General features: G+C 41.1%; 1 protein-coding gene and 1 pseudogene across 1 annotated transcript in view; both read right to left on the reverse strand.

Moving 5' to 3' along the window:
• The window catches only part of FMN2 (formin 2), a 395,593-nt gene that overhangs the window by 260,335 nt on the left and 110,697 nt on the right, over window positions 1–24,561 (reverse strand). The window contains 3 exon segments of the mRNA XM_030812620.1: window positions 10,808–10,952; window positions 13,303–13,744; window positions 13,747–15,172. Of these exon segments, the coding sequence (XP_030668480.1) occupies window positions 10,808–10,952; window positions 13,303–13,744; window positions 13,747–15,172 (2,013 nt within the window).
• LOC100598691 lies at window positions 20,383–21,129 on the reverse strand (annotated as a pseudogene).

Below are 24,561 nucleotides of genomic sequence, written 5' to 3' on the forward strand. Positions count from 1 at the left end.
TACAAAGAACTTAAACAAATTTACAAGAAAAAAAAAACAACCCCATCAAAAAGTGGGCAAAGGATATGAACAGACACTTCTCAAAAGAAGACATTTATGCGGCCAATAAACATATGAAAAAAAAGCTCATCACTGGTCATTAGAGAAATGCAAATCAAAAACACAATGAGATACCATCTCATGCCAGTCAGAATGGCGATCATTAAAAAGTTGGGAAATAACAGATGCTGGAGAGGATGTGGAGAAATAGGAAAGCTTTTACACTGTTGGTGGGAGTGTAAATTAGTTCAACCATTGTGGAAGACAGTGTGGCGATTTCTCAGGACCTAAAAGCAGAAATACCATTTGATCCAGCAATCCCATTACTATGTATATACCCAAAGGATTATAAATCATTCTACTATAAAGACACATGCATACATATGTTTATTGCAGCACTGTTCACAATAGCAAAGACTTGGAACCACCCCAAATGCCCATCAATGATAGACTGGATAAAGAAAATGTGGCACATATACACCATGGAATACTCTGCAGCCATAAAAAAGAATGAGTTCGTGTCCTTTGCAGAGACATGGATGAAGCTGAAAACCATCATTCTCAGCAAACCAACACAAAAACAGAAAACCAAATACTGCATGTTCTCACCCATAAGTAGGAGCTGAACAATGAGAACACATGGACACAGGAGCGGAACACCTCACTCCAGGGCCTGCCAGGGGGTGGGGGACTGGAGGAGGGATAGCATTAGGAGAAATACCTCATGTAGATGATGGGTTGACGGGTGCAGCAAACCACCATGGCACATGTATACCTATGTAACAAACCTGCACGTTCTGCACATGAATCCCAGAACTTAAAGTATAATAAAAGAAAATAAATAAATAAAATGGGATTAGTAACACACACACACATACACACACACACACACACACACACAGACTCATGCCAGTGAAGCTTCCGCTTGGTTTTGATGGGTCTGTATGAGGTTAGTGAATGCTTTCCTGGGGGCACCACATCTTGCTCTGATTGCTCTTGCTTGGGTGGCTACAGCCTGGCAGGTGTGTATTCACCCTCCCTACTTCCATCGATGATGGTGATCCTTAAAGGGCCCTTCTCAAAGGTCTCCTGTGGTTCTCCATGCTTGCCTGTTATAAAGCTTCTCCAAGAAGAGACTGAAGAAATTAGAAATGCCAGCATCCTGTCTCTCCTAGACCAAAATCATAGCCATAGACAGAGTTGTAGAGAAAGACAGAGAACTACGGTCTTCTTGGCCACACATGTCCAGAGTAGAGCAGAGTTGGGGGTGGCTGGTAATGGAGTAGGTTGTGGCTCAACTGTCAGAGACTCTTGCTGTTCTGAGTTTTAGTAGATTTTCTTGAATGACTGTTTCTCCGTTTCCTATGTACCCTTAGGACAATTTTCAGAGACTTTAAACAATTTTTTGTTATAATTCTCACCAGTTAAGTTGTTGTTTTACTGGGGAGAGGATCCACCAAGTTCCTCATTATCTCGAGAAGACTCTCCTCCAGACAACTTGCTAAAGTAATACTTCAGATAGTTTCAAGTCCCAAATCAATTTTAAAGATTCATAAATTAACAATTAACAAAAATTAAAAGTGAAATACTAGACATCTTCCATTTCATTGTCTGGGCATGGTGGCTCACGCTTCTAATCCCAGCACTTTGGGAAGCTGAGGCAGGAAGATTGCCTGAGCCCGGGAGTACAAGACCAGCCTGGGCAACATGGCAAATCCCCATCCCTACAAAACAAAAATTAAAAGGTTAGCCAGGCTCAGTGGCCCCCACCTAGAGTCCCAGCTACTTGGGAGGCTGAAGTGAGAGGATTGCTCAAGCCAGGGAAGTTGAGGCTGCAGTGAGCCATGATCATACCACAGTACTCCAGCCTGGGAGACAGAGTGAGACCCCGTCTCAAAAAATACAAATAAAAAAAATTTTAAAACCTCCGTTTTGAAAATGGTATGGCTTTAAAAAAGAAACAGTTTATTTTCCATTTATAAAAAGTTTTAAATTAAAGAAACTAGCCAGGCGCGGTGGCTCACGCTTGTAATCCCAGCACTTTGGGAGGCCGAGGCGGGCGGATCACGAGGTCAGGAGATCGAAACCATGGTGAAACCCCGTCTCTACTAAAGATACAAAAAAATTAGCCGGGCGTGGTGGCGGGCGCCTGTAGTCCCAGCTACGTGGAGAGGCTGAGGCAGGAGAATGGCGTGAACCCGGGAGGCGGAGCTTGCAGTGAGCCGAGATTGCGCCACTGCACTCCAGCCTGGGCGACAGAGCGAGACTCTGTCTCAAAAAAAAAAAAAAAAAAAAAAAAAACTAAACACACAAATAAGAACTTTATTTTTTTTTTCTAAGTCTTAAACTTATGCCCTCAAATAACAGGAATTCTTTTTCAGTTTAGCTCACACGAAGTTTGGTTGTGAATAATCTGACTAGTGTCATCACCAGCATCCCTTCTGGTAGACAAAAGGTAGGACCTATCAGAATTGTGACTATGTAGGTCAAATGACGAATAAAATCCTCCTTTGCTCTGAGATTATCCCAAATCCTGTTGCTGTCCATGGTAAAGAAGGATACATCCTGCTATTTCATACCGTGACACCAAAATAAGCTTCAGGTCCAATTAATCTAAATTCAGTCCTCACACTTATTTCTAGTATGACAAACCCAAGGCTGGGTAGGAGGATGAGAAGGAAACACATTCAGCTAAGAGAAATGATTATAAGTGATCTACATTCACATTCCTAAAACTCCCAGACAGGAGCGCACAGGCAAGGCCTGCTAAATAAGCTGCAAGGAAACCTTTGCTCATGGTGCTATTCTCAAAAATCATTCCTTAATCCTCTCTACATATTTAAACCAAATAAATTCTCCAAGGCCCATTTCAAGTCACATCTCCTCCACATAGCCTTTATCCCAAGTCCAGCCTATATACTCTCTTCAACTTCTGACCACCCACAGTTTGCACTATCTTTAGTATATAGCATGGAACCTGAAGGATAATTCAAGTATAGTCACTTGAATTACTCAAAACTGTCTCTCTTGGGTTGTTCCACAATAAATTAGCCCTCCAGAGAACCTCTGTGCCCTTTCTGGTATTTTAGCTCATTTCCTCTGCTGCAGTCCCTGCTGAAATGGATCAAATGTGCTGCCATCGGATCAAAAAAGGGGGCAATAGTGAAAGTGTTCACTGTTTAGTTTTTCCAGTGAAACTAAAGAGGGCTTTCTGCAATTGTGGCTCCACTCTAAATTGGCTGTGCTGAGAAAACACTCTCCCATCATCTGCTCCAGATAGAATTCAAAAAAAATTTTTTTTTAGAGATGAGATGGGGTCTCACTATGTTGCCTAGGCTGGAGGGCAGCGGCTATCACAGGCACAATCATAGCACACTGCAGCACACAACAGCCCACCTTGTAGGTGGGTCTACAGGCACATGCCACTGCATCTGGCATTCCAAACAGCATTTATACTCTATTCTATAAACTTTCTTCAATTCCTATGAATTATACACAGAACATTCTAGCCATTAAAAATTAATACCCCTTTCTTGTACATTTAGTCCAACAGAATCTTTTTTTTTTTTTTTTTTTTTTTTGAGACAGAATCTCACTCTGTCGCCAGGCTGGAGTGCAGTGGTGTGATCTTGACTCACTGCAACCTCCACCTCCTGGGTTCAAGCAATTCTCCTGTGTCAGCCTCCTGAGTAGCTGGGACTACAGGCGCACGCCACCACGCCCAGCTAATTTTTGTATTTTTAGTAGAGATGGGGTTTCACCATGTTGGCCAGGATGGTCTCGATCTCTTGACCTTGTGATCCGCCCGCCTAGGACTCTCAAAGTGCTGGGATTACAGGTGTGAGCCACTGCGCCCAGCCCAGAATCTTAATATCATGGCATATAAATATAAAATCCAAAAGAATTAACTATCTACACTATGATTAAATTGTATGCAATTCCAAAGCATGATTACCCAAATATAATTTCCCTAATATATAATCTAGCAAGGTGAAGGATAATTAGCTTAATTACATTTCCTTTATATTATGCTGGTGTATTTGTGTTATTTTTTATTTTTAGCCATTTACTTAGAAGTATAAAAACAATTTTATTGGCTAAAAGAAAATTTAAAAGCAGAGGTTAATATTATTGCATTCCTTGAATTGATTGGGTACGCCCTACAAATAGTTATAGGAATAGCATCTTCAAAAAAAAAATAAATCTTTCAACATCTTAAACAAATCCAGATTCCACAAAACCTATGTTTGTCTAATTATAGTTTTGTATTTTGATGTGGTTTTCTATGTAAATACATTTTTAAGGCTTGCAATAGGAATGTATTCTATTAAAAGCAGATGTTAAAAGTTACAAAGTACCAAATGTTTATTGTGTATCCCCAAAACAAATCTAAATTGTCTTATTATAAGATATTTAGTGTTTCAGACATTTTATGTCTTTGGTCAAAAGACAAATATAACTGTCCAAATCAACCAAAACACACCCTTGCCAGCTACAACTGGAACAATTAACATCAATACAAAACATGTCTTCTATAACACAAATTATCATTCAGTCTGTCACTCTGTAAGCACTGAAATATCTACTAATTACAATAAAACATAGTTTTCAATCTAAAAAGGAATATCTGCAATAAATAAAACTGCAGCAAAGATCAAACATAAAATATGTAATCTCTTTTTCCTTTTCATAGCAGCCAATAATACAGTGGCAGACAATATCTGAAGTGTGCCACACCTTTTCTCCCAGATTCCTCAACACAGTAAGAAGAAGCCTTTTATTGGCAATTACTGCTTCCCGTAAGAACACTTACAGGTATTATGTTATGTACTCCCATATAAGAGCAGCTGAATGATGACTACTACTTTTCCCATCGTTATTACACATTTTTATAACTTTTTTTTTTTTTGAGACAGAGTCTCACTCTGTTGCCCAGGCTGGAGTGTAGTGGAGCGATCTCGGCTCACTGCAACCCCCGCCTCCCGGGTTTAAGCAATTCTCCTGCCTCAGCCTCCTGAGTAGCTGGGATTACAGGTATCCACCACCACTCCCAGCTAATTTTTTTGTATTTTTAGTAGAGACGGAGTTTCACCATGTTGTCAGGCTGGTCTTGAACTCCTGACCTTGAACATTTTAAAAAAGTCTTTTTTAGGGGTTAGGTCAAGCACAATGGAAAGACTGAACATGATACCAAATATCTAATCCTTAAAGTTAGTATCTGTAATAAATGTGAATTCTAACAAATCCTTTTATTACCTGCCCTTATAATAAGTAGAACATTTAACTATGTATTTTTTCTGATCAGATTTCCAGAGGCTAAAGTCCAACAAATATTTAACTGTCATACTTTTTCTCCCATTCTCTGGGCAAAGAATTTTAATCTGATAGATTACATAGAAGAAACCCACAAAGAGATTCATTGTGTTGCATTAAATGGTTAGACCAATGGCAGTTATGTACTTTTTAAAAAATATCAGATTCTTCTTTTTCACTCTTGCTGATTTCTATGTGCAAATTTACATTCTGGGTATCATGTTCCTTTACAGATCCTTTAAACATGATTAGACATTATTTACCTATGGCTTATTTTACAAAGATGATTCTTTTTTTACCATGGGATAAATGAAAGGTAGCATCATTTCACATTTGGCAAGGTTTAACCACAATGGCTGTCTGCCTCTAACCACTATTTATATGCCACACAAGCAAGTGGCTCTTATTTTTACTGCTTACAGAAGCTTATGTATTTAAATCTCATACCACTCAAACTTCTATTTAACTGGGCAAATGTCATGTTGGTGAAACCACAGTTTATATACTTGTCAAAATCTGCTACAATATTGGCCAGGCGCAGTGGTTCATGCCTGTAATCCCAGCACTTTGGGAGGCCAAGGTGGACGGATCACCTGAGGTCAGGAGTTTGAGACCAGCCTGACCAACATGGCGAAACCACGTCTCTACTAAAAATACAAAAATTAGCTGGTCACGGTGGCCCACACCTGTAATCCCAGCTACTTGGGAGGCTGAGGCAGGAGAATCGCTTGAACCCAGGAGGGGGAGGTTGCAGTGAGCCAAGATCACACCACTGCACACCAACCTGGGCAACAGAGTGAGAGTCCAAGAAAGAAAGAAAGAAAAAGAGAGAGAGAGAGAGAGAAAGAAAAGAAAGAAAGAAAAGAAAGGAAAGAAAGAAAAGAAAGAAAGAAAGAAAGAAAGAAAGAAAGAAAGAAAGAAAGAAAGAAAGGAAGGAAGGAAGGAAGGAAGGAAGGAAGGAAGGAAGGAAGGAAAGAAAGAAAGAAAGAAAGAAAGAAGAAAGAAAAGAAAAGAAAGATCTGCTAAAACATGGTAAAGGTTTTAAAAGTGTCTCACATACAATTTTATTTATAACCACAGTCATTTAAATACCAAACATATATGAAAAACCAATACACATTCAAATTCTTTTTTTAAAGTATTTAATTCATTTTTAAAAGTACATATTCTGGTCTCCATATAAAATACTGTACTTACACTCATATAAAATATTCCACATCCATAATTATCACTGAATTAGGAAGGGCAGAGGCTCTGAAGCCAGATGGCTGGGGTTTGAACCTGAGCTCAGCCCCTTACCAGCTTGGAAACATTATTGAATTCCACTACGTCTCTGTACCTGAGGTTTCTGTACTACGAACTGAGGCTAACGGTGCCTGTCTCATAGGAGTAGGAGCATTATATGAGTTGATATAAGTAAAGTGCTAAGAACAGAAACTGGTACGTGGTAAATAATGGACACAATATGACTTGTGGTTTCCATGGTTATTATTGTTGTAATAATTACTACTATTACTACTACTACTGTGTTTACCAAAATATATTTCCTTATGACATTATTTGATAGAAGATTAACCAAAAACTATGCAGCCCTTATTATCAAAATCACTCCCAAGTAAATTCTCTCACTTTCCTGCTAATGAGCTCGGATTAATTTTTTTTTTTTTTCTTGAGACAGGGTCTTAATCTGTCACCCTGGCTGGAGTGCAGTGGTACTATCACAACTCACTGCAGCCTCAACCTCCCTGGGCTCAGATGATCTTCCCATCTCAGCTTCCCAAGTAGCTGGGATGATGGACACGCACCACTGCACCCAGCTAATTTTCATATTTTTTATAGATTCAGAATTTCCCCATGTTCCCCAGGCTGGTCTCGAAATCCTGGGCTCAAGCCATCCACCTGCCTTGGCCTCCCAAAGTGCTAGGATTACAGGTGTGAGCCACCACGCCCAGTGGGTTAAACTTTTTAATCCTTATTTGATCACCAAAGATCCTGAGGTGACTTACGGTCATTACAAACATTAAAAATCACTGAACTACCCTGGAATTAGGGAGGAGATTGGACTAAACACTTACTGGCTCTAAAGGCTTCCTTAAAATTGGGCAAGTGTGAATGTATGTGAATGCTAAAGCATGAACATCATATGAGATCACTTTTTCTTTTTCTTTTTCTTTCTTTTTTTTTTTTTTGAGATGGAGTCTCACTCTGTTGCCCAGGCTGGAGTGCAGTGGCACAATCTCGGCTCACTGCAACCTCTGCTTCCCGGGTTCACACCATTCTCCTGCCTCAGCCTCCTGAGTAGCTGAGACTACAGGCACCTGCCACAACGCCCGGCTAATTTTTTGTATTTTTAGTAGAGACGGGGTTTCTCCGTGTTACCCAGGATGGTCTCGATCTCCTGACCTCATGATCCGCCCGCCTCGGCCTCCCAAAGTGCTGGGATTACAGGCGTGAGCCACCGTGCCTGGCCGAGATCACTTTTTCTATTGTCCTCTTTATTCCTTAAGAGACGGGGTTCTACATCAGACAATTCTAATGTCAAAGTGTCACACTCATTTGGTTATGAAAAACTATGTCAAACTATATTCTGATAAACTTCTATGTACCTTCTCAGCTAATCTTTTGTGTAATGCTTCAAAGTAAGAAGGATAAATGAAGAAATCATCATAGAACAAACTTAATCCATGCTCCACGAGAAAAGTATAAAATGCTTTGTCTTAAGTTCTTTGGAGAAAAAACGATTTGGAAATACAAGATATTCTTCATTTCTATCAGTCTGAGCATCCAGAGAAAATAACCCTCCTTCTCCTTACGCCAAACGGCAATGTGCCCAGCTGAGGAATCTTCTATTATCACACTGAAAACGTCTCTGCCACGACAGTAAAAACAGCACAGGCACCTCGTTAAACACCAGTGCATTCAACCACAGTCTTACTTTCAAGGAGAAGACAGATCACAGAAAAATTATTTGGCTATTTTTAAATATTTAAACAAAAACAGAACTTCCAGCTTCCATTGTATATAAGAAGAGTTGCTTGAAATACCTCCATAAACATATGCCACGGCATTAAAGGCTATTAATTTTACTGGAAATGAATCATAAGGTACCAAAATGTCTGCACATACAATCAGTGCACATTTCCCATAAAAAGGGGAAAAATTTGCATGCATCCTGAAAATATACTTTCCTTAAACAAAATTTTAAATGTCTCAAGTAAATGGAATGGACAGATTTTTCTTCCAAATACAATGAAGTTAAATAAAACTATGTTTCTTCAGCAATCCATCACTTTGTAGTGATTTTTCTCTAACATACATTTAAAAAAATCTTTTGTCCCTCCAAAAACAGATCTGAAATGCAGAGCTCAGCACCAAGACCCAGGCCGAGGAGTTGCTGAATAGGTTTATCTGGAGTCATGATGGAGACTGTCCCATAAACCCTGTTTGAAGCTGAAGGTCAACAGTAGCATCACTATCAATAAACACAAATGAGGACATTGGCAAAGTCTCTTACCGACAATTTATGAAATGTCTTAATGACAGAATGAGGAGATTATCTTAAGATGATGATGCTCGACACAGATGCACTGTTTATATGCTAAGAGACCCCTTCATGTCAACTAGTTTAATGTGAAGTTTGATGATTTAGATGTAAATCATATTAAAACTTAATACTATGTCAAACAGAGAATGAAATCCTACAGTCTTGGGCATCCTGGGAGACTTCTTCCTTATCTGTATTCCCTTAGCCAAAAAAAAAAGTGGTGCTGGGAGTAAGAGCATGGCTCAATTTTCTGAGTATTTAATCCCTGGACAAGAGATGCTCCATGCCACATCTACACATTTGTCAAGTGACAGTTCTGGCTGCCTGACTCTCCTCAATGTAAGCCCCACCCATATTCCTCGCCCAGACAGATTTTACATCTCTGACACAACCCAAAAGAAGAGATACGATGACTCAGCCTCAGTGTACTATATGCAAATATACCATGGAAAGGATTTTTAAAATATTTATCTCTGCCAGAGAAAATATGATTTTCCATTACTCCTCTTAACATTGTCACCCTGGACTTATTGATTATTACAAAATGAGTAACTTTCTGGTTTTTAATCACTACTGGACATAGCCACTGATATTTATAAAGTCTTCATCCCTCGGTCAGCTGATTAATTTAATAAATATTTATTGAGTGCCTACAATGTGCCAAGTGCCATCTCATTTACTATGTTACTGACCTGAGGTCACCAGCAACCAGCAATAATGCAACAAGCATTTCTAAAAGAATTCAACTGCATAATGTTTGGGTTTACATTATTCTGAGATTAATAAAATGCCTGAGGTGAGCCTGCTCACCCAGCCAACTATGGGTCACAGGGGTCTAGCTGTCCCATTGAAATCCATCTTCTCCTGGCTGGATTTGGCAATGTCCATCTAGTGAAAATTGTCTGCTCTGAAATAAATATCAATGGAAACAACTCCAGGTCATGTGCCTAGCTACTACTTCCAGGTCAGAGGCAAAAATTGGAGGAATCACCCCATTAGCTGGAACTCCTATGGGGCTACTAGGCGAGGAGAACACTGGGGATATCACAGCCTCATTTTTCCCTCTTCGCTTCCCAAGACTGACCTGCTTGCCATTCCTTTGCTTCCAAGACCTCTTTCCTGCCACCCTGCAAAAGCTGAGAAATGTAGCCACTCTCCATTTCAGGGTAAAGACGGGCACCATTAGCAATTCTTTCTATCTGGAGTTCATTGTCATGAAGTTTTACTCTACTTTCCAAATGACACCCCTGAGAAACTTATAACAATATCCCTTTATGACAAGTCCAATGGATATATCAGTAGAAAACAATTGCTAGGAAATGTTTTTCTTGAAATGCACCAGTCTTTCTTTTTATGACTCAAAAATGTCACAGGTTAGATCAAAGGATCTAACATAAAATAGAGAGGTTAGAAATGGATACAAGATTTCTCTTCCACATTTCAAGTACAGTGTGACTGTTTAACTGGATTCTAATGGCATCCACTTCAGATATAATGCAACAAAATACCAAACACACTATCAGTTACTAAGGACTGGATTTCTTGCTTGTTTTCCTTTGCCCACTCTTTCCTTTCTTTCCATCCATAGGAGCACCCAGATGGATATAAATCAAGTGAAAATTTATTTCTAGGCAACTAATTCTGGAAAGAAACAATGGCCGAGATTTTGGAAATATGTATTATGATGTTACAAATAAAAGTTGGGACATTATCACTGGATGGAGATAATTATGTGTTGTTCTATTTGGGCTAGTCTTACTTAAGCACATGTTCTAAAGTCTAACCCTTGCTGTCTGCCTAAGATCCATGGAGGTTTACACAGCCCAAAAACTATTTCAAAGTTTTCTCTAATGACAGTTGACACTTATGCCAGAAACACCGTCCAATTTCATAAAGCACAAAAATACTCACTTGTTTAGCCTTCGTCTTTGAGATAGTATCAGAGATAGGTTTCTTTCTCTCCTTTACAGCACTTTTAGAAAATAATTCCTCAAATTCATGACAATCTATGGATGGCTCTTCAATTTTTTCCCAAATAAGTGAAGTACTGGAGTCTCTAAAATTAAGCAAAAGAAAAATAAAACAGCCATCAAACCGAACTACGTCACAGTAAGCATAAACAGAAAGGAAGAAGGGGAGGCAGGAAGGCCAGCAGGAAGGAGGGAGGGAAAAAGAAGAGAGATAAGAAGGAAAGAATATTATTTTTCTTTAAGACCACCATTTGTTTGATCAACTTAATGGGAAAGTTAAAATACCATCCATGAATGAAATTTTTCCCCAGAAATAATTTCCAGGAACCCTCAGTCATCAGGCCACTGTATAAAAATGTAAAAAGAAAACTTATCTCAGTATGGTCTAGGGAGGCAAGAAATGTCTGATATCTCAAAATCCCAACTTATCAACTTTGTAGATTATTCATGGGTTAAAAAATACATATTAACAGGATGGCATCCTCTCCCTCCTACTGCCTCCCATCACCCCATTGTTATTTGTCTTCTCGGTGACCGAAGATTCGTGTAGTACCACCTAAAAAGGGTAAACACATTTTTTTTAAAAAAGCAAACCAACAACAAAACACAAGAACTTCCCCTGTCTTATATCTGGAGAAAATGACTTTGGGGCACAGTTTAAAATGAATCACCCACGTACATAAGCGGCGTGGTAACAACACAGAAGATGAACTGAAAAATTAAAAGTCACCAGAATATACAGATTCTTGCCCCCAATATGGTTTAGTGAGTAGAAAAATCCATACAAGAAATGAAAACAAAACTGGCAAATACCGTTTCCAAATGCATGCCGTATCACACAAAGGAAATTCACACAAAGGAAATTCAAGGAATCATGAAACATAGAACAAGGAAGCCTCAGTGAGGTTTAAAGTGTGCGTTTTTCTCTGCCACCTACACATTCCACAGCCAAGTATCACAGCATTGTCTCAATGACTAGGGAACACGGGCTATAGATGACGCAGGAATGTATAAAATGCCACCAGAATACCTGGTGGAAAGTATTCTTTTATGATGATCATTCCCAGCTATGATTGTATGACTTTGTGTTGTGTTGCCAATGATCGACAGAAGTGCCATGAAATTTTCAAAACTAAATTATTTCACACTTGGGGTGTGGATATGTGTATTTTTGTAAAGCATGTTTCTGAAGAAAGCCTACAAGATGGGACTGTAAAGCAGGGCTGTGCATTTTATTTATTTATTTATTTATTTATTTATTTTTATTTTTATTTTTATTTTTTTAGACAGAGTCTCGCTCTTTCGCCCAGGCTGGAGTGCAGTGGCACAATCTCGGCTCACTGCAAACTCTGCCTCCCGGGTTCATGCCACTCTCCTGCCTCAGCCTCCCGAGTAGCTGGAACTACAGGCGCCCATCACCACGCCTGGCTAATTTTTTGTATTTTTAGTAGAGACAAGGTTTCACCGTGTTAGCCAGGATGGTCTCAACCTCCTGACCTTGTGATCCACCCGCCTTGGCTTCCCAAAGTGCTGGGATTACAGGCGTGAGCCACCGCGCCCGGCCAGGGCTGTGCATTTAAAAGTGTGCACTAAACCATGTTCCAGAGTCAGTTTACCTAAGAATTTGATTTGCGGCCGGGCACGGTGGCTCACGCCTGTAATCCCAGCACTTTGGGAAGCCAAGGCGGGCAGATCACAAGGTCAGGAGATCGAGACCATTCTGGCTAACACGGTGAAACCATGTCTCTCCTGAAAATACAAAAATAATTAGCCGAGCGTGGTGGCGGGCCCCTGTAGTCCCAGCTACTCGGGAGGCTGAGGTAGGAGAATGGCGTGAACCCGGGAGGCGGAGCTTGCAGTGAGCCGAGGCTGCGCCACTGCACTCCAGCCTGGGCGACAGAGTGAGACTCCGTCTCAAAAAAAAAAAAAAAAGAATTTGATTTACATTTTTAAGCTGTTTGTCAGAAATGGAAACTTGAAGTAGTAAAAGCAAAGAGTAGATTCTTACATGGAAAATAATTTGGCTACAAATGTCTCTGCTTACCTGCCCTCATTCATTTTCCAAAGGGCATACAAGCATACTTTCACTGGAATTTAGGCATAAGTAGCAGTCTTACAACTAGATAACAGAGCATGTATTTTAAGAAAAATATATCCCTCAATCTTTAAGAGATATATCAATAACTACAGAGATGGGTATACCTACATCTTATACATTGATACATATATGTATTTATTTTACATCTTTGGTACTTCTGGAGAAAAGCCTAAAGCTTTAAATAGCAAACTGCTGCACTATATATTGATGTAAAAATCTAGACAAGTTTTAGAGTTGTGCTTAAAAATACATTCAACGGTAATTTTCCCGAGTGTGAAGGTAAACGCTTCACTAATACTGATACACACTGTGCAAAGACGAGCTCACTTTTATGTTACCTTTTACTATGTAGTTGAATCCTGGTCCAGTAAAGAGGCTTCATTGGTCGACAAGGCTCTATGGGCTGCTTCCTACTCCCTTTGTCCTGATTCATCCCTAATCCAAACAAGCCACTTGGCAATGGAGGAGGAAGAAATCCACACACCTGTGGGGTTGGTAAAGTGCTACTCCCAACTTGTGGGAGGAGTGGAGGGCCTGATGCAGGGAGCAGAGGGGGCGGTGGGATTCCTGTCCCAGGTGGAGGGAGTGGGGGAGCTGGAGCAGGTGGAATCCCCATACCTGGCAAGGGAGGAGGTGGGGGAATCCCAGCACCAGGTAGAGGGGGCGGAGGAGGTATTCCCACTCCAGGTAGAGGGGGCGGAGGGGGTATCCCTGCTCCGGGAAGAGGGGGTGGAGGGGGTATCCCCACTCCGGGTAGAGGGGGCGGAGGGGGTATCCCCCTCCGGGTAGAGGGGGCGGAGGGGGTATGCCCGCTCCGGGAAGTGGGGGCGGAGGGGGTATGCCCGCTCCGGGTAGAGGGGGTGGAGGGGGTATGCCCACTCCGGGAAGTGGGGGCGGAGGAGGTATTCCCACTCCAGGTAGAGGGGGCGGAGGGGGTATCCCCACTCCGGGTAGTGGGGGCGGAGGAGGTATGCCCGCCCCAGGAAGTGGGGGTGGAGGGGGTATGCCCGCTCCGGGTAGTAGGGGCGGAGGGGGTATCCCCGCTCCGGGTAGAGGCGGCGGAGGAGGTATTCCCACTGTGGGTAGAGAGGGCGGAGGGGGTATTCCCACTCCAGGTAGAGGGGGCGGAGGGGGTATGCCCGCTCCGGGAAGTGGGGGCGGAGGGGGTATGCCCGCCCCGGGTAGAGGGGGTGGAGGGGGTATGCCTGCCCCGGGTAGAGGGGGCGGAGGGGGTATGCCCGCTCCGGGTAGTGGGGGCGGAGGGGGTATCCCCGCTCCAGGTAGAGGCGGCGGAGGAGGTATTCCCACTGTGGGTAGAGGGGGCGGAGGGGGTATTCCCGCTCCAGGAAGTGGGGGCGGAGGGGGTATTCCCGCTCCAGGAAGTGGGGGCGGAGGGGGTATTCCCGCTCCAGGAAGTGGGGGCGGAGGGGGTATGCCCGCTCCAGGAAGAGGAGGGGGAGGGGGTGGCAGCATTTCTGTACCCGGCAGAGGAGGAGGTTGGGGAATGGCTGTACTGGGCAGAGTAGGCACTGTCATGCCAGGGAGAGGGGGAGGTGGGGGAGGCACCATGCCCAGGCCAGGCGTGGAGCTGGAGGACTCTGTGCAAGGCAGAGGTGGTGGAGATGGGATGTTACAGCTGTTTTTAAAGGCGGAGGAAACAGAGTGTTCATGGCTGGTTTCAAACTCGGTAGAAAGAGAAGAATGCGGCGGCTGTGACCCAGGCTGTCCTTGACCAGCAGACCATAGAAGGGATGGAGGTGGTGGAGGCTGTGAGATGCTCTGTGTGGACTGATGGCTGTCGAGCTGGACTGATATTCGCCTTGGAGACACAATCAAAGAAATCTCTGAACAGAACTTTGTCTGAGGTCCACTTTCAGCCCCAGGGGGGCATGGAGGACGCCCTGGCAGCGCATCCACAGGAGGCAGTGTCAGTACCCCGCCCTCTTCTGTCGGGGAAGTCTGTATCGATTTCGCCTCTAAAATCCTTTGATGTCGTACTTCCTTTTCTTCCAACCTGAGAGCTTCGAGACAGACATCGCCTGAGGCTGTGACTCCATTCTCAAGCCCTTGACGACCACAGGCCACCTCTGTGTCCAGGGCAGGATACTGCCTCTCTAGTTCAGCTATTTTGGTTCTCAGATCCTCAATAGTCTGTTCCAGCTGCTGAATTACAGTGGCCTGTCCCTCAGACTTCATGTCAACAACTTCCTGAAGGGGGACAAGGACATAGTTAGTTATGAAATAAAGAAAAATTCAAATATCAAAAAGTTAAGCAAAATTGTATCTGTTTGTTGTCATACTTCCAGAAAGACTCCTTGACAGAAAGATGGTATTAATATTTCTATATGTCCCCTGGCTTGCACCCTGAGATTTCAAAGTGGTTAACACAAGTGACTTACCACAGAATCCTAAGTCCATATCTGTCTCATTTTCAAATGATACCATTGAGGACAAATAGACCACCGAGAATAGGGAAGAAAGTTGAGTGATAAACCAGTTTATTTATAAGGTAGCCTTCTTCCCAGCCTAGGAACATTTGTTTTTAGGATGTTCCTTAAAAACATTTTAAAGATAATCCTGAATTTTAAAGGTAGTCACTGCTTTTTAAAAGTGATCACTGAATGAGTGTTCAATAATAATATATAAAATATTTTTGATATCCATATGGGCAAGGCAAATGCATTATGAGCATGTGCCATACCGCTTATATCACGTTTACTAGAACTTTAATATTTTACCTAGGGTATTTCAGGAAGTGATAACTGACAGTTCTCACAATTTATAAAGACGGCTGATGGCCAGACATGGTGGTTCATGCCTGTAATCCCAGCACTTTGTGAGGCTGAGGTGGGAAGATCACTTGAGATCAGGAGTTTGAGACCAGCCTGAGCAACATAGCAAGACTGCACCTCTCTAAAAATTAAAAAAAAATTAGCTGAGCACAGTGGCACATGCCTGTAGTCCCAGCTACCTGGGAGGCTGAGGCAGAAGGACAGCTTGGGCCCTGGAGTTCGAGGTTGCAGCAATCTATGATCACACGCCACTGCACTGCACTTCCGTCTGGGAAACAGAGTGAGACACTGTCTCAAAAAAAAAAAAAAAAAAAAAAAGATGGCTGATAACAACTGGCCAACATATGGGGCACTCTGACATCTAAGTAGTGTCTTCCTTTCCTAAAACTCACAATCAACCAGGAACCCTTCAAGAAAAAAAAAAAGTTTTGAGTAGAAAGAAGGGCATTGCCTTCTTAAGGGTAAATTTAATATGAATAACAGATGAAAAGAGAGGAAGAAGGAATTGATAGAGAGAAAGGAAGACAAACAAACATAGGAAGACAAGCCCCAGTCTTGTGGAAACTGCAGTGTCAATCACACTTTAATTACTGCTCATACAGATGTGGATTTGCTCACTCAAGGCTGGAATAAAAGGGAAAGAGAGGATGAGAGACTTCTTGTGTTGAGAACTATTTCTTCAGTGTTCCAGGGTTTCCTGTAACACTCCAGAGTGTTCCAGAGTATTCCAGATGATCCCCATAGGCCATGGTAAAGAGCCATAGGTCCACATGCACATGCTTCTTACCCACCTGGGAGGCTGACACTTATACTCCAGACTTGATTTTTACATATTGTGGAAGAATAATTAACAGGTAATATAAAGATAATATTAAGTATAAAACTAAACTCTTACCCTGCTTGCTAAGGTTAAACTCTGGATCCAAGAAATATCTCCAGAGTGAAAAGCAAACATCTTCTTTATTAAATCTAAATAGACATCCAACCCATTTGCAGTGGAAAAAATGCAGATGGACAAGACAGAAAGGGTATTTACTACAAATGAGGCATTTTTGTGTGCTACGATAGATGTGATAAAAATCTTTAGAACAACATTTCCCCCCATCTGTATGAAGGAAACGTAAACTTTTTTTTTTTTTTGAGACGGAGTTTTGTTCTTGTCGCCCAGGCTGGAGTGCAATAGTGTCATCTGAGCTCACTACAACCTCTGCCTTGAGGGTTCATGCAATTCTCCTGCCTCAGCCTCCTGAGTAGCTGGGACTACAGGCATGTGCCACCACGCCCGGCTAATTTTTGTATTTTTAGTAAAGACGAGGTTTCAGCACGTTGACCAGGCTGGTCTCAAACTCCTGACCTCAGGTGATCCACCCACCTCGGCCTCCCAAAGTGCTGGGATTACAGGCGTGAGCCACCGCACATGGTCTGGAAATGTAAACTTAATAGTCCTTCCTTTTTTCCACAACAGAGTCTTGCTACATTGCCCAGGCTGGCCTCGAACTCCTGGACTTAAGCCACCCTCCCAGCTCAGCAACCCAAGTAGCTAGGACTATAGGCACACACCACTGCACCCTGCTAAATTTAGTAGTCTTAATCCTAACCTCTGTTACTTCCTTCCTTGGAAACTATATCTTTTTTATTTATTTATTTATTTTTGTGAGATGGAGTCTCGCTCTGTCGCCCAGGCTAGAGTGCACAGGCGCGATCTTGGCTCACTGCAAGCTCTGCCTCCTGGGTTCACACCATTCTCCTGCCTCAGCCTCCCCAGTAGCTGGGACTACAGGCACCCACCACCACACCCAGCTAATTTTTTGTATTTTTAGTAGAGACGGGGTTTCACCTGTTAGCCAGGATGGTCTCGATCTCCTGACCTCGTGATCTGCCCATCTCAGCCTCCCAAAGTGCTAGGATTACAGGCGTGAGCCACCACGCCCAGCCTGGAAACTATATCTTTTGCTACAACATTTAACTTGCGAAGGTCAATCATGATGTCTGCTGACAGCTGAAGACAACCAGTAGTTTAGAGACACAACCCCTACAAACTGTTGATTTCCTTAATTTTCTATTGTTAAAAAAAAGAGGTAGCCCTTACTATGAAAGGAAACTGAAAAATAATTGACTTTTCAACTAATAAAGGAATGTAACCCACTTTAATAGGCAAGATTTTTGAGAATTTATATGTTATTCAGGCATATATACATGCACATACACACTCACCCCTTAAAAGCTCATTATTTTTCACCAACATCTACACAAGAGACTAAAGTATTTGTAATGCACAGTATGGAAAAAACTATATTGCCATGTAGTTTTTAAGTAGCCCATAGTGGAAAAAAAAAATAACCTTTTTTATTATTTAATTTTATTTTAAGTCCTGGGATACATGTGCAGGACATGCAGGTTTATTCCATAGGTAAACGTGGGCCATGGTGGTTTGCTGCACCCATCAACCCATCACCTAGGTATTATGCCCAGCATGCATTAGCTACTTATCCTGATGCTCTCCCTCCCCTTACTCCTCCTAACAGGCCCCAGTGTGCCTTGTTCCCCACCTGTGTCTATGTGTTCTCACTGTTCAGCTCCCACTTACAAGTGAGAACATGCGGTGTTTGATTTTCTGTTCCTGTGTTAGTTTGCTGAGGATAACGGCTTCCAGCTCCATCCATGTCCCTGCAAAGGACATGATCTCATTCCTTTTTGTGTCTGCATAGTATTCCATGGTGTATATATCCACATGTTCCTTATCCAGTCTATCATTGATGGGCAATTGGGTTGACTCCATGTCTTTGCTATTATGACTAGTGCTGCAATGAACATATGTGTGAATGTATCTTTATAAGAGAATGATGTATACTCCTTTGGGTACATATCCAGTAATGGGGTTGCTGGGTCAAATGCTATTTCTGGTTCTAGGTCTAGGAATCGCCACACTGTCTTCCACAATGGAACATAACCATTTTTAACATCCTGTATGGCCACTATACATAATTCCACTCTCCAATTGTATGATGATAGTAAGTACAAGAAGAAACCAGAAGCCAAAAAACCAGCACCCAAATTTATCTTAATAAGGAGTATAATTAGTCAGTATTTCTGACTGGATTAGTAAAATGCACAGATCATTTTCGTTTTTCCAGCATACTCTTAAAGGTGACCTTTAATCATTAAAACATATTTCTTGAGTTTTATGCTGGTACATAACTATGGTTTTCTTTTTTCATGAATGATGATTATATAAAAAAGGTTAGTTGATAAATAGCATGTAAGAAGTAGATTCTGGAGGAGTTTTCCAAAACTCAGTTTGTAAATGTTATTGCCTAGGCCAGCTCTGTTTCATCATAAATTTGAATATAATGAAAATAGCATAAAATTAAAGGATATTATTATATAAACACACACACACACACGCAGAGGAACAAGTGATTCTGATCAGGCACAGTGGTCATGCCTGTAATCCCAGCACTTGCCAAGGCTGAAGTGGGAGGATCACTTGAAGCCAGGAGTTCAAGACCAGCCTGGGCAACATAACAAGACTTCATCTCTACGAAAATGAAAAAAAAAAAAAAAATAGCCAGGTGTGGTGGTGTGTGCCTGTAGTCCTAGCTACTTGGGAGGCTGAGACTGGAGGAGCACTTGAGCCCAGGAGTCCAGCCTGGGAGACAGAGTGAGACTCTGCCTCTAAAAATATAAAAAATAACAATAGTAATAAAAAGAAAATGATCCTAATAATGGCCTAGCACAGTAACAATTATTACACCTTTTTTTGTTTTTCTTTTGAGACGGAGTCTCGCTCTTTCACCCAGGCTGGACTGCCGTGGCGCTATCTCGGCTCACTGCAAGGTCCACCCCCCGGATTCACGCCATTCTCCTGTCTCAGCCTCCTGAGTAGCTGGGACTACAGGCGCCCGCCACCGCACCCGGCTAATTTTTTGTATTTTTAGTAGAGACAGGGTTTCACCATGTTAGCCAGGATGGTCTCGATCTCCTGACCTCGTGATCCACCTGCCTCGGCCCCCCAAAGTGCTGGGATTACAGGTGTGAGCCATTGCGCCCGGCCAATTATTACACCTCTTTGTACATGGATTTCTGCCCCACATCACAGGCCAGCTAGTTCCACATGGCGCCCAAGTTAGTGGTAACAGAGGTCATAATACTAGTGCTGTGAAGATTCCTGGGATTTTTTTTAAACTTTCTAATTTACATAGCCAGTCAAAAATGTAACTGCATCATTACACATGATACCCAGTACCAGAAAAAGATCTCTTAAGTAGAATCCACTTAAATTTTCTTTTGGTTACTTTGGACTGGCTCTCGCAATCTCCATCCTCCCCTTCCCGTTTACAGAAATACAAAGAAAAACTACATTTACAGACTCCCTTGCAGCTAGATTCATCCAATTAGATGCAGCCACACAAAGATTCAGAAAGTCGAATGAGGTAAGGATCATATTCCCATGTCTGGACTGCTCTGTTAGCAGTTAAGGTCTGAAAACAAAGCTTCTCTACAATAACATTCAAATGTCCACTCTACAAATTGCAATGGTGGCCTCAAAACTTTTTTTTTGTTGTTGTTGTTGTTTTTTACAGCCCAGAGGTCCTTTTTTTTTTTTTTTTTTTTTTTTAACACCTATTATGCCATGAATTCATAGGGAATAGGTTCCAGCAGCTCAGGCTCCTTCCCATTGGTTCTCACAAAGTGTGCTTCTCTGGGTGGAGCAGGCTGGCACTTTAGTTGAACCCAGGTACCTTTCTCTTTGGCTTCTTTCTTTTTCTGATCATTTTCCTTCACGCGTTTCAGGAAGCTGTCTTGGCTCTTAGAGTGCTTAATGTGCTCAATACGCACATTAATTCTCTTGGCAAGAATCTTGCCCTTAACTTGTTTTACAATGCCAACAGCATGCTGGGTAACATTGTAGACTCTTCCAGTTTTGCCATGGTAACACTTGTGGGGCATTCCTTTTTGAACAGTACCCATACCCTTGATGTCTACAATATCACCTTTCTTATAGATTCGCATATACGTGGCCAAAGGAACAACTCCATGTTTTCTAAAAGGCCTAGAGAACGTATATCGGGTGCCTCTCCTCTTTCCCTTTGTGTTTGTCATTTTGGTGAATTACTGGAAGATGGCGGTTCTCGCCGAAAGGAAAAACTCCTCAAAAGTTTTAACTCCCCTGATAATCCAGTTGTATTTGATTTCTTTGAAAAGTGTCACCTTAGACACAGATGCTTCAAACCTTCCAAATTTCCCATAAAACACCTGATTTTATAGTAAAAACACTTCTGTTTCATGCACCTAGCATAGTTTCTGGTTCCTGCAAAAGGTCTGACTGATATACCCAGGTACCAATATTTCAGAATAAATTATGAAAAAAAGATTCACTTTTTTCCCTTAAAAAAATTTAGCAAGGGTGTCATTTTAATTCAAAACAATTTTTATCATAATGGAAAGATACACAAATTCTTAAAATTAAAATTATTTTCAGTGCTAATTTTTAACAAAAATATATGGTGCCATGATATATGACATCATATCACCATTTATGAAAAGATGGTCCTTTTTTGTAGTATTTGAGAATCTCATTAATTTCCCAAAGGCCTCTGACAATCCTAATATGCAAATTCACTTTTTAAACACATCTGTCACATCATCATTCTTACTGTATTAGCTAACTCCACAAGGGGCTCACAAATCAATTACAGTTCATGTGATTCAAGTTCTCCACCATCGCCTTCTCTGACTTCAAGAAACCCTCCAAATTCTGCATGATTAACAAGTTCACTTTATGCTGCATTTGTATCATGTGGTTTAAAACATCCAAAAATCATCGATAAACTGACCCTGCCAAACTAAAGCATGGTGGATAATAACAGATGGTCTGTGTTAAAAGGAGAGGGATTTGGGGATGGATCTAATTTTATAAATGATCGATTTATTAGTGTGTATTGTTCTGTTATGTATTTTATTTATTTTTCAAACAACTTGATAATTGAGGGTACTTAGATAATAAAAAGTTGAGAAAATAAAGAATTGATATACCCCATAAGCTCCAAAGGTTTTCAAATGTAAGATACAATAAGAACCAGAGCTAACAAATGGCAGAGGAAGTAGTGATAAGAGGACAAAATTCCAAATCTGAATCTTTAATAAATACAGCAATGCTAGCCTTGTGGTGCTAGGAAGGTGGAAGAGTCAAAAAATTCATAAAGATGATAACAGACTGCAAAGACGAAAGACTAAAATTTTTATAAACAAAACTTTTTTGTACAAATCATTTTTATAGAAGAGAACATGAACAAAGAGTTGAGGGCAACAAACTATCTGCTTCTTACATTATTCCCACTGTAGAGAGAACAAAAAACCAACTTGCTAGAATCTTCATTCTCCCTATGACCTATCCTTACCTGCACCCTAAAATCCCGGCCGGCCCTGTATTAATGTTACAATCCCCCTTTTCTACTCCACACAAGCAGAGCAATTAAGTGCATCTCAAACCTTAACTGACTAGCCTGTAAAATAAGGCCACCAATCCACTACTACAGAGTAGCCAAATGTATGTAGGATTTGAGGCTCTGAATTTAGCTAAGAGTCTTCAAAGAATCTTATCTGGCCTTCTTTATCCAGGGCTATCAGTCAAGGGCCGGCTGGCTCTCAGAGAGCACCAATTCAGAAAGTCAGCTGAGATATTTCCTGTAGAGCGCTCTAGAGAAAGCTCCATTGCTTGTCAGAAGTAAGCTGATTTCTAATACAGGTTGTTTTCTTTCAGGGATTTATAAAGAAATTTACATGGCAGATATTAGTAGTTATCAGGAAAAAAGGCCATACATTTTCTTGCCATTTAAGCAAACACCCTACTCTCAGGACCCACACAAAGTGGAATGAAGCTCTGCAGGGCCCACCCTCCCACACAGCCTAGATTTAATCTCGAAGAGACTGCCAGGCGCTCTGTTGTCCGCAGAAAGCCCTCCAGTTAGGAGCCTGTTCCTCTGTGTCCAGCGCCTGGAACTTAATCTTGTCTCTTCAGGGTGCAGCTAGATAGAGCCTATCAGATTCTCAAAGGACTTGACAATGAAGAGATGCACTTTTCATTATCTTTAGCCTTCTACAGTTTTCAGAAAGACTCTCACTCAGCATTTCCAGTGATTGTGCAACAGTTTACCGAAGGCTAATGGCTTTTCCTATCAAAAAATTTAAATAAATTTTGTTGTAAAAAAAAGAAAAAGAAAAAAGGAACCTTGGCAATTTTGTACAGAACCTATATAATGGATGCATCCTTAAAAATGGAGGAAGGTTAAATCTATTTTTAGCTAGTCAATACAATAATTAATATGCTTTATAGATTACCAATTTTGAGATTATTTGTACTTTAAAATACTGTTTCAAAACCCTGAATCATAAGTGGTAGAGTCTGCCATCTACGTTGGCTCAATAATTATACACAGTAAGTCAGCCAAAATTCCTCCATTCCTGTATAATCTTATATGTGGGTGGTGATGGTTAGCTCTTATAAATTGTTTGAACACTTGCATATCACAAAATACAAGTTTCCATTAAAAAATAAAATGTTCACCAAAAATATTTTTCCAAACAGAAGATTATCTGATTCCCAGAAAAAGAAAACATTACTGTAGCATTAAGGTTACAACTGTCAAAAAAGAAGCCAAGATACACTCAAGTAAAGCTTTTGCTGAAAAGTTAATTTGCTCATCTTTGAAACTTTATTATGTTTATTATGTAAGCGGGATACTTCTAAAGCCTAGAATTTAAAAGCTGCTTATTGGTAAGTTAACACTGTAATAATTTATTTTATAAATTTTAACATGAGATATATAATTAATTTTCTACCATATTTAGATTTTTCAAATTCTGCTAAATTCTAAAGCAACATTACTGGCAAGTTAGGATACCTCTAAACATCTGTAAAATAGGAATTCTGTTCTTCACAGAAGCATATAAATTCTCTATTTGTCATATTCTTTTTTGTTTGTTTGTTTTTTGAGACGGAGTCTCACTCTGTCACCCAGGCTGGAGTCCAATGGCACGGTCTTGGCTCATTGCAACCTCTGCCTCCTGGGTTCAAGTGATTCTCCCTCATCAGCCTCCCGAGTAGCTGGGACTACAGGCACAAGCCACCATGCCGGGCTAATTTTTGTATTTTTAGTAGAGACGGGGTTTCACTATGTTGGCCAGGCTAGTCTCAAACTCCTGACATCGTGATATGCCCGCCTCGGCCTCCCAAAGTGCTGGGATTACAGGTGTGAGCCACCACGCCAGGCTGTCATGTTCTAAATTCAGAAACATCCTAGTTTTGGAACAAACCAATGGCATTCCAGTTTATAATATGTTAACATCTGCTACACATGATCCCACAGGGAAAGAGATCGAGGTGTTACATAGATGCAATTTTGCACAAAACTAAAATACAAGCAATTTTAAGTTTGAAAGGGAAATTTCAAGAAAGAATATTAGAACAGATAGTAAATGGTAAATAACTTGCCTAAGGCTTTTTAAAATAGAACATATTATGGGAAGGAGCCTCACACAGGGAGCTGAGATGGCATCTCTATAATCCTTAGGATAAAATACATGATGAATTATGGAAATTATCACATTTCTGAACTGGAATGGACATGGCAAATCTCTTTCCATTCCTTCACTGATGAACAAGAAATGTGATATGGAAGGGAGAGGCATAAGTTAGAAATCATAATTGGCTGTATTACTTTTAACATCTCTTTAGCACAGGAGCTGATACAATGGGAAGGTTAAAGCAATGATCTTTAGTGAACAAACACAGTGGAAGCAATA

The sequence above is a fragment of the Nomascus leucogenys genome, chromosome 5, assembly GCF_006542625.1.
Source record: "Nomascus leucogenys isolate Asia chromosome 5, Asia_NLE_v1, whole genome shotgun sequence".
Lineage (NCBI taxonomy): Eukaryota > Metazoa > Chordata > Mammalia > Primates > Hylobatidae > Nomascus > Nomascus leucogenys.